Source organism: Macrobrachium rosenbergii, chromosome 26 (genome assembly GCF_040412425.1).
Source record: "Macrobrachium rosenbergii isolate ZJJX-2024 chromosome 26, ASM4041242v1, whole genome shotgun sequence".
In the NCBI taxonomy this organism is placed as follows: Eukaryota; Metazoa; Arthropoda; class Malacostraca; order Decapoda; family Palaemonidae; genus Macrobrachium; species Macrobrachium rosenbergii.
The window spans coordinates 4,662,717-4,674,359 of NC_089766.1; the positions used below are offsets into that span (position 1 = coordinate 4,662,717).

An 11,643-nucleotide genomic window follows, 5' to 3' on the forward strand; every position below is an offset into this window, starting at 1 on the left:
GAATGAAACTGCTGAAGTACTCGTAAATGTGAGAGAATTTCATACTCAGATATCCTAACAATACATTAAATACTCAAGAGACAACCGCTCACAAAAGAACAAGAAAGATTTTGAAGAAGCGTGAAAGAGAAGTGCTGAAATTCACATCTCGAGTGCCTAAGGAAGATTATGTGACAGATGGAGAAGTTGCGGAGGGATTTGATGTTGAGGAGAGGAACAGTCTGAGGTTGTGTTCTATAAAAAGAACAAGGCGACGACTGGAGGGGTGGGTGTTGCAGGGGAAGCAAAGAAAATTATGGAAGAATGGTATGGAGGAAAATTATGTCACAAAGTTCACAGGAGCAAAAAGATATAGCATACCCACAAACAGTAACCCTGACAATATAAAAGGCTCCCAAAGCAAAAGTTGTGACTGTATCATTCCTGGCTTCGTGTTAAATTCTAAAGTTAGCTACATTCAAGGACTTGAAATTTCTATAGTCATAATTGAATGTAACAACTTACCTGGCTTTTAAAGGCTATTTGCTTCAAGTTTGCCAAAGCAGTAATTAACGAAAGCACCCACTAATTTTGTTGGTTCCACTGTAAACGCTATAAACTTGTACAACTTTTATTCATGAATTTAAAATTGTGCTATTTGCAAAGGAAAATTACAAAAAGTCTTTACAAAGTGCAAAGACTAATATACATAAGACTAATATACATAAGACGCATGATTATGAAATGCACCAAAAACATCGTTACAAAACACTCCCTACTTAACCCTAGTTGCTATTAAATAACCCTAATTACTACAACTTCAAAACATTCCTGTAAGGAGAGAGAGAGAGAGAGAGAGAGAGAGAGAGAGAGAGAGAGAGAGAGAGAGAGAGAGAGAGAGAGAGAGAAGGCAGAGAGTCACAAGTGTTTCACTGGAAAAAAAAAAAAAAAAAACCTGCACAATTTTATAACCAGAATAACATCCTCACCATAAAATGGTAATTCTAGCAGACAAGAAAATTAAAAGTCGTCACTGAAATCAATTAGTACAAGGGTGACGTCTGGTCAAGAACAAGAGATAAGCACAAAATTAAGCTTCATGTAACTGGCAACCCACTAGGAAATATTATCAAATTCAAGAGACCTGAATTACGCACAATACCCCTGATAAAGTAGCTGGGTACGGTATCAGTTTCTGTCTCTGCATTATCACCAATTTTACAACTACGCGGCACTAAAAATGCCGTGTCTCAACTTTTAATCATGGCTGCATTTGACGCAACTCGACGCATTCCTATTCACGGATCTTGCCCCTACGTTGTGTCTAATAAATCATCAATGTCTCAAGCGTGTAAATGCACTTTAAATGTTTATCAAATGTCTAGAACACTTCCTGCAGCTGGAAAAATACTGAAATCTCAAAAAATGAGATTGTTTGGAGATGTAGTGAAAAGGGGTGAGGATAGTTTGACATACGGAAAAATGGCCCCAAAAAAAATTAATAAAAAATGCTGGTGAAGACTCAGACCAGAAGGAACTTCAGGAGAAAGTGCAGAAAACAAACAAGAGAAGAGAGGACTTCCTTCCTGTCTAACCTTGTACTACAAGGCAACTTGAACGTGAAAATATTCGCAATGATGTGTTCTTCCACAAAACCTATACACAAGCAGAGCATACCCAAGTCTTTTGGTGCACACAACATACTCCAATCTATTTTTGTGATTTCCTGTTCTAAGCAAGCGCTATGCTACTTGCACTTTCAACCTTAACGTACATGACATACTCGACTGGAAAACAAGCACGGAATAACTTCCACTTTGCAAAATCAACCTTCTTTTTCTCACAGCAGATAGTACCTTGCTGTTGCAATGCTATATGCCCTGATTCTAAGTCAATACCCCATTCTAAGTCAATTAAATTTGTTTCTTTTAGAAGAAAATCGCATAAACTTAATTTAAAATATTTGCCCTGTCTATGTGTTTCTTAGGGATTTTTATATTTCCGAGAGAGAGAGAGAGAGAGAGAGAGAGAGAGAGAGAGAGAGAGAGAGAGAGAGAGAGAGAGAGAGAGAGAGATACATAAACTGCATTTGGTAGTAGTATCATACTATATATGTGGTTGTATATGTTTCTTTGAATTTTCTGTTTCAGAGAGACAGAAAGAGAATTACTTTAGCTGCATTTAGTATATGTGCCATCTATAAGTTTCTTAAGGATTTTCTATATTTCTGAGAGAGAGAGAGAGAGAGAGAGAGAGAGAGAGAGAGAGAGAGAGAGAGAGAGAGAGAGAGAGAGAGAATTACATAAGCTGCATTTAGTATATGTGCCATCTATATGTTTCTTAAGGATTTTCTATATTTCTGAGAGAGAGAGAGAGAGAGAGAGAGAGAGAGAGAGAGAGAGAGAATTACTTAAGGTGCATTTAGTATATGTGCCATCCATATGTTTCTTAAGGATTTTCTATATTTCTGAGAGAGAGAGAGAGAGAGAGAGAGAGAGAGAGAGAGAGAGAGAGAGAGAGAGAGAGAGAGAGAATTACTTAAGGTGCATTTAGTATATGTGCCATCCATATGTTTCTTAAGGATTTTCTATATTTCTGAGAGAGAGAGAGAGAGAGAGAGAGAGAGAGAGAGAGAGAGAGAGAGAGAGAGAGAGAGAGAGAGAGAGAGAGAGAGAGAGAGAGAGAATTACTTAAGGTGCATTTAGTATATGTGCCATCCATATGTTTCTTAAGGATTTTCTATATTTCTGAGAGAGAGAGAGAGAGAGAGAGAGAGAGAGAGAGAGAGAGAGAGAGAGAGAGAGAGAGAGAGAATTACTTAAGGTGCATTTAGTATATGTGCCATCCATATGTTTCTTAAGGATTTTCTATATTTCTGAGAGAGAGAGAGAGAGAGAGAGAGAGAGAGAGAGAGAGAGAGAGAGAGAGAGAGAGAGAGATTTAGTATTTAGTATATGTGCCATCCATATGTTTCTTAAGGATTTTCTATATTTCTGAGAGAGAGAGAGAGAGAGAGAGAGAGAGAGAGAGAGAGAGAGAGAGAGAGAGAGAGAGAGAGAGAGAGAGAGAGAGAATTACTTAAGGTGCATTTAGTATATGTGCCATCCATATGTTTCTTAAGGATTTTCTATATTTCTGAGAGAGAGAGAGAGAGAGAGAGAGAGAGAGAGAGAGAGAGAGAGAGAGAGAGAGAGAGAGAGAGAGAGAGAGAGAGAGAGAATTACTTAAGGTGCATTTAGTATATGTGCCATCCATATGTTTCTTAAGGATTTTCTATATTTCTGAGAGAGAGAGAGAGAGAGAGAGAGAGAGAGAGAGAGAGAGAGAGAGAGAGAGAGAGAGAGAGAGAGAGAGAGAGAGAGAGAATTACTTAAGCTGCATTTAGTATATGTGCCATCTATATGTTTCTTAGGGATTTTCTATATTTCCAAGAGAGAGAGAGAGAGAGAGAGAGAGAGAGAGAGAGAGAGAGAGAGAGAGAGAGAGAGAGAGAGAGAGAGAGAGAGAGAGAGAGAGACTCAAATCCACAATCACCAATTCAGCTACTTTTATGGTTTACAGTACTTTGCTGAATCCTGCTTTCTAACGCATCTCTTCTGCTCACCCACAAATTTAAAGCACGACTCCAAATTAAAACAACTTGGCATGCGTCCTCACTGTCTTGAGTACAGAGAATTAAGTCGAGAGGAGACTTGCACAGCATAATTTATCCTGAGGATGGTGTTACCATGACAACATTGTATGCATTCCAATAAATATACCCGTAAACAAAGTAAGTCACAGACTGTTTGTCCTGGAATTTGTACCGCTTTATAATGTTTGACATACAAGCACTAGAGTCTGCATTGTTGCCAAGAGTGAGTCAGTAGACAATCTTAAAATGAGAACATAATTAAGTACTTCTTAAGAGAGTCATTCAGTTTTTCATGTCATGTAATACTAACACTAATTTTAATTCAAAACCAGAGTTGTTGTCTCATCTTCATTAAAATTCAAAATAACTTTTTTTTTTTTACAAACGGGTACAGAGTTATAACTAGAAGCCTATCTAAATGGTGAAAAGCCTATTTAAATAGAGTGAACGTCATAAAACAAGATGACGAGGGGAGTTGCTTTGCAAATAAGAGCATTTCTCCAAGCCACACTGCTGGAGTCCCTTGTAAATCTACTGCATAAGCCCCTTGTAAATCCAATCATTTTACAGAGTAGACTGACAAGTGGCATTTACAATCACCTTGCTTCTTGTAGGCAGACTTAGATAGAACCAAAATGTGATTCTTTCCCAATAAATCACTGACTCCTTCAAACCCAAAATTGCTTTGTGAGAGTTATGATTTTTGGTTTGGTCTATTTAAATTCACAACTACAGCACATGACTGAATGGCTGAAACCATGAGAGAGAGAGAGAGAGAGAGAGAGAGAGAGAGAGAGAGAGAGAGAGAGAGAGAGAGAGAGAGAGAGAGAGAGAGAGAGAGAGAGAGAGAGAGAGAGAGAAAATTCACAACTACAACTACAGCACAAGATTGAATGGCTGAGAGAGAGAGAGAGAGAGAGAGAGAGAGAGAGAGAGAGAGAGAGAGAGAGAGAGAGAGAGAGAGAGAGAGAGAGAGAGAGAGAGAGATTGGTAACACTTAAACCATGAATTGCAAAAGCAGCAATAAGCCCAGAGCAACTAAAAGATATGTACTATTTACGTTAGGCTACTGACTGACAACTTGTCCTGATAACTTTCTGTACACTGCACCAAATTAGCAGATAGAAATTCCTAGCTTTGCTGCCATCTTATTTACATATTCATACCATCAACCATAAAATAGCAGAGAAAGTTTGAAGATACGAAAATATTGGCATTAAAAATCATGAAAAAAAAGGAGGCGTAGATAAAGATCCTGAGGAACTATGTCAGGCAAAAAGTGCAAAAAAAAAGGAAGGCATTGGAGAAATCTTATTCCATGTTTAACTAAAAAAAAATGGGGAAAGTTTGCGTTACGAAGTTGTTTCCCATGCAAATATGAAGGCATTAACATGTGCTTCTCTCACACAAAAATGCAACATCCCAATATTCTATCCTACACAAATTGTACAGCCCAAAGGCAAGCCACTGCACTTCACAGTACTATGACAAGGAATACATCAATGTGTAAGTTCACTAAACAACAAAATAATAAAATGTCTGGTAGTACTCTGGTGTTACAGTACTCTTTAACACAACACCTTGCATCTCACAAACTGTGAATGCAACGAGGGAGGGTTACTGTATGCTCAGAATTGAATATAAGGAAATTATAATGAAACATTTTGCAAAGGAGATATATGACCTAGCACATTCAAAGTCTCCTTAGAGCAAAACTCAAGAGGAGTTACTAATGTACATAAAAATATAATCAAATACAGATCAAACAGTTTGCCCTTTCCCTGGCTTTGTTTGCATGTCTTAAGTATATTTTTCCTCCATGTTAAAGTACCACAAAATACTGAGATGACTGAGGGATGATTCATGTCTGAAATTCATACAGATCAATAGTTTTTTGCATACAGTACATGCATCACAATATAAAAAGAAGTACAGAAATTAACAAGTGTAAATGCCCCAAAAAGTTTTTAACCAAGGTAAAGAACCAAAGACCGGGATTTACAAGACAGTTCAAGATAATCTAAATTGTTTTATATAATACGGTTCTTCATTAATTTACTGACAGGGACAATCAAGTAGTAGTTATAGTAAGTTGACAAGTGACTAAATTTAAGTGACATAAAAATTGACACCTACAGGAGGTATAAAGCTAAAAGGGACGGCCAAAATGACCAAAAAAAAAAAAAAAAAAAAAAACATCCAACAAATTGAGAGAGAGAGAGAGAGAGAGAGAGAGAGAGAGAGAGAGAGAGAGAGAGAGAGAGAGAGAGAGAAAAAAAATCAAGGCTTTTCCACTTCTACTAATCTCTACACAACCAAGACATTCAAGAAATAAAAGAACGGGCGGGAAATATTATCCCACATCAGACTGCATACGGAAATGTTATCTTTGCAACAAGTGCCCTTCAGGAATTAACATACGCAACTCTAACGCAAGGGTACTGAGAGAGCCCCCAAGACCCTACTACTGTAAATTCCAAGTCACATAAATCATCCAGTCGGAATGACCCTTATCTTTAGGGAATTCATGAGAGAGAGAGAGAGAGAGAGAGAGAGAGAGAGAGAGAGAGAGAGAGAGAGAGAGAGAGAGAGAGAGAGAGAGAGAGAGTTAAGTATACCTTAGTTTTACCAGACCACTGAGCTGATTAAGAGAGAGAGAGAGAGAGAGAGTGTGTGTTACATAAATTGCATTTAGTAGTAGTAGTATTATATATGTGGTCGTTGTATATGTTTCTTTGAATTTTCTGTTTCAGAGAGAGAGAGAGAGAGAGAGAGAGAGAGAGAGAGAGAGAGAGAGAGAGAGAGAGAGAGAGAGAGAATTTCTTCTCTTGAAAAGTATACTGCATTTGCTTTTTTTCCTAAAAACTTTAAAAATTTCCACAGACACTTAAGAAAAGGGCCTCTTCGCATACTCAGGAGTAAAATATTCTCTCTCTCTCTCTTTTGTTTTTCAAGGCTAAAAAACAAAACTGGGAATGAAATACAACAGCAACCCCATGAGTCTGGTCACAGAACCACACTCTGACAGAGAAAATTCCATTCAATATTAACAGTGATGACTTTAGTTTCTACATAAACGCAGCAACTCGGGGGGCCAACTCCAACAGTATGCACTAATACGGTGGTGCACTGCATTCAGGAATGCTGCCACTCGACAGTGAAGACAAATCAATACCACACCAATTACTCCAACACAGGAAATTCTTCAAGTCTGGGCTTGTAACATGTAACGAAGCTTATCTAAAATGTTAATACATAAAATGCAATTCTGATATTTAGTCACTGTTCCCTCAATTTGAAATCAAGACATGTATCATGAACATCTACTGAATTTTATATACTGATGGCTGCATATGTGTGTGTGTGTGCAAATAGCTGTACATTTTTACGACTGCCTTATACAGTCTACAACTTATAACATTCATATAAAAAAGTTAATATATGCAAAATACCTGAACTGTGCAAGTATGATCAACTACAATTTCAGTTTTTCAAAAGCAAGTGTAAGTATTTATACACACCTATAAATGCATTAAGTACTGTACTGCATATAGGTTACAGCAAAAATTACCGTGACCTGAGAATTTAATGTATGTTCAATTAAGTTTAAGGCTAAATTTCACCTAAGCACAAACACTGAAATATTTGTAACACTGTATCTTCTCACTCCAAAATTCTATATATGAAATACTACCTTCATCAACATATGTAAATCACAAGATTACATAACAAGAAGGATAGAGATTATGTAACAAGAAAGACCAATTTCTTCTAAGGTAAAATCATCACACACTTCCTCCATACACCAATGTAACTTGTAAAGTAAATCAATAAGCCTCAACTATTATGTAATGCACACTGGTTTAAGTTTCTTTAAAAAAATTTTTTAATTCCAACAAATTTAAATCACAGCAGAATTTGACAGCTCGATGCAAGTCTAAAAAAATTATTTATAACAACCTCAACAGTGTTTTCTAAAACACTCAAATCACATACAACTTAGATTTTGTGAGCATGCAGAAATTTGAGTGACCGGTCATTCAAATATATTAAGCCCACAGTTTGTAAGCATATAAAAATACAAGCTTATTAACCATGGTTTCCAAATTCAACTTCGCATGCAAGCGGTTGGAGCAAGTGCATTCTGGAGAACCATTAATCCTAACAACCCTGTATTACTTTACTGACTTCCAATCAATTTACAAGTTTTACGTATCTATAAAAACCTCCCTTTTACTCTCGATAGCTGTTGCACGTCATCCACAAAACTGCCCTGGTACATGCAATAAATGCACTACAGGTATTGCATTGCCTTCCTAACCCTAATGCAAAGGAATTGCAGCCAGGAATTTTTATCAACGTTAACCGGAGAATATTTCGAAAATCCTTCATAAAATATCAAAATACATTCAAATTCACTGCTAGCAACAAACACGGCAATATTCACTGAGAAGTGTCGACTATCCTACTCAGAATGCACTCTGGGAAATGCGGAATAAGACCAAAGGTAATATGCGGATTAATTTAAATATCTCGGCATAAATGCAATGCACTGACAGTCACCCCACAACACTTCTTCCAATGCAGATATCACGAGGTAACGACGTCCTGCATCGCACTTCCTGCGGGTCATATTCGCGAAAATCTTGTTTTTCCTTAAACAGAAAAAAAAAAAGAACTAGAAAGCACATTATCTTCAACAAATGCACAAAAAAAAAAAAAAAAACAAATTCCCCTCAAACTTCCCACCATTAGGCCTAACAACCCTCGCTCCCCTCTGCGAGCGGAGGAGGCCCAAAGCCGTTGCAGGTAATGGCACCGCCGTAAGCCTATGCGAGGGAGGAGAGGAGAGGAGAGGCCTCACTGCAGAATGCAATTCCGAACGACCACAGGCCCCAGGTGTCCACATGCACGTCAAAAAAACCTCCAAAAAAATTAAAAGAGGCCACTTACCATGGGCCAGGGCCCACCTGGACCTACAGCACTGAGAATATAACTAAGCCTAACCCCTTTGGCCAAAGACACCAGCAGCCACTGAGGAGGGCCATTGTAAGTCCCCCCCTTTGTTTCAGGAGACCGGTGTGTGTGTGTGTGTGTGTGTGTGTGTGTATGTGAGTGTGTTTGTGCGTTTGTGCGTGCGTGAGTGTCTGGGATGCAACATGCCTAGCCTAAAAATCAATAGCCACCACGGCAGCAGCAGCAGCAGCAGAGAAGCAGCCTGCCAGCCCCCTTCCTGCCCCCCTTCCCACACACCCCCCTCCTCCCCTGCACGAAAAACCACACACCCCACCACCTCGCGATGCTATAGGCCTCGAAAACTTCACCTTCGGAGGCGATTCGGGCACCGACGGCCACTCGGCGCCTGCCGCGGGGCACTAACACGTCCCTTGGGCGCCTCCTCCGAGGGGGAGAAGCGCGGAAATGCGGAGGAAAATACCTTGAAGTTGCATGATTGCAAGAGTGTTGTTGCAGGGTAGGCCTGAGCGGCGAGAGGCGGGGGGGGGAGGGAGAGCGGGAAGGGGAGGGAGGGAGGGAGGGAAGGCAGACACAGGCCCACATACAGCGGCAATCAATATTTTACTTCCCCCCTCCTCTCCTTTCCTTCATTCCCCCCCCTACCCCTTTCTTTCCGTCACTCTCCTCCTCCTCCTCCTCCTCCCCTCCTCCTAACCCCCCCTCCACCGCCTCCTCCTCCTCCTCCTCCCTCCCCGCGACGGTCACCGAGGAGGAGGAGGAGGAGGAGGATCTCCCACCCCGAGTCTTCTCTCGCCTAACCCCCTCCTCCATTTCTCCAGCAGCCCATACATGCCCATAGAAAATCGCCGTGGCCTTTAGGGCGCGAAGGGCACGACCACCACAGGGAAGCCGACACAGGGGCACGAAGGGCGGGGGGAGCCGAGGGGCACGAAGGGCATTTTCCCTTCTGCGTTTTCTCTCCCGTCCCTCCTGACGCACTCTCTTAACCCAAATAAACAGTGACACCGTTTTGTTTGTAAACACTTTTCCCTTGCTCCGAAGGGCGCTGCCCCCTCCTTTCGCACTCCCGCCCCTTCCGAAGGACGCGCCGAGGGCGGCGGCACTTACCTTAAATCTACATGCGCCCCGTATTTTAAGCAATGGCGCCGGAAATATCACAAAACTCGCACTGGGGCCACTCATGACATGTTGTCGAGACGGTCAATGAACCCATTGCGTCTTTGTTAAGCGGAGGGTTCCAACACTCCGCCGCCGATTCATAGACGACGCAAACGCCGCGCGCGCACCGGATCCGATCCCCCTTCCGCCTTCTGCCCCCCCTCCCTTACCCCCTTCCACCCCCTGAAACCGTCTCCCCCCCCACCGTCATCCCATTCCCCGTCCAAGACTTCGGAAGGGGTTCGGGAGCCGCCAGGTGGATCGGATGCCTTACAGAAGGGGGATCCGCGGATGCCTTACCGAAGGGGGATCCGTGGGTGCCTTACAGAAGGGGGATCCGCGGATGCCTTAACGAAGGAGAATCCACCAGGTGGATCGCATGCCCCAACGAAGGAAGGGGGGATCCAGGTGGATAAGATGCCTTGGCGAAGGAAGGGGGAGATCCACGGATATGCCTTACCGAAGGGAGATCCACCAGGTGGATCGGATGCCTTATCGTCCATCTACCGTAGACGCGCCGAGGGGATTCCGATGACGTTCGGTGGAATCGGACGACGATTCTACCGGATCTACTTCGCTTTTGGGGGCGACACTACCCCCTTCCCCCTCCTCCAACCCCCCTTCTACCACCACCTCCAATCCACCTCCCCTCCTCCTCCTCCGGTCGTAATTGGCGGCTTTCACTTGCAACACCTGAGAGAGAGAGAGAGAGAGAGAGGGAGAAATTGGTGGAATGATGCACCCAGTGCCAACGTATTCGCAAAACAATCCTTGCATGCATTTCGTCGACATTATGCGAATGACGTCAGACTTTATTATCAACGATAAATGACTCCAAAAAGAAACACGAATGATAAAAGAGAGAGAGAGACGGTTTCGGGGCGGGGTTATGGGATATGCAGTACTCGATGTTGCAATATCAGAGCTCACTGTCCCGCCGTAAATGGAGACTTGCTTTGCATACATACCACATGCAGCGTGGAATTTTTCAAGGCGCCTACTACATCTCCTAGCTGTTATGAGTCGTGCATTTGCGAAGAATTGTTATACTTAAATATCGAACTATTTCCTGGTTAAGTATATGTATAGGTATACGAATATAGATATGCATATATAAACATACACACACACAAAAACATATACAGTATATATATATATATATATATATATATATATATATATATATATATATATATATATATATATATATATATATATATATATATATATATATATATATATATATATATATATACATATATATAATCTTCCTTCTCAGAAAATTCTCTTAAAATAAGTGTATCAAATTTTTTTATTATTATTATATCATTATTATTATTATTACTATAAAACTGTGAATATTATAATTATTATTACTGATAACAATGATGACTATTAATATATATAATATATACACATATACAGTATACATATATATACATATATATATATATATATATATATATATATATATATATATATATATATATATATATAAAGAGAGAGAGAGAGAGAGAGAGAGAGAGAGAGAGAGAGAGAGAGAGAGAGAGAGAGAGAGAGAGAGAGAGAGAGAGATTTTCCTTCTCAGAGAACTCTCTCAAACTGGTGTATCAAATTTATTATTATTATTATTATTATTATTATTATTATTATTATTATTATTATTATAGGTGACGATAATGATTCTGTTATTCAAACGCAATTTCTGATACAATCAAAACACGAGATTTTTAAGATTACATATTCAAATAACGCTGGATTTGGTCATTCCTCGGTTGGGTGGCCACAAATTGAAGCCACACTATCGGTATACTTGCTCCCGCCGGCCGTTGCTTGGTCTAGCAACCTCATCCTAAAAAAAAGATGTACAGAAACTCGCAGTGGGTGACAATAAG

The 11,643-nt window shown here is 40.4% G+C and overlaps 1 protein-coding gene across 25 annotated transcripts in view; it reads right to left on the reverse strand.

The window, feature by feature from the left end:
• The window catches only part of LOC136852948 (broad-complex core protein isoforms 1/2/3/4/5-like), an 83,772-nt gene extending 73,918 nt beyond the window's left edge, over positions 1–9,854 (reverse strand). For 2 of the 25 annotated variants that reach the window (XM_067127989.1, XM_067127988.1), the window contains exon 1: positions 9,698–9,819. Coding sequence is in view for 3 of the 25 variants with exons in the window: in XM_067127995.1 (XP_066984096.1) it covers positions 9,051–9,172 (122 nt within the window). In the remaining 22 variants the exon portion in view is untranslated. Of the gene's footprint in view, positions 1–8,566; positions 8,719–9,050; positions 9,188–9,697 lie in introns of those variants that run through there. The other 23 variants (XM_067128001.1, XM_067127999.1, XM_067127990.1 and 20 more) reach the window with 19 other exon arrangements.
• Between the last annotated feature and the right edge of the window lie 1,789 nt (positions 9,855–11,643).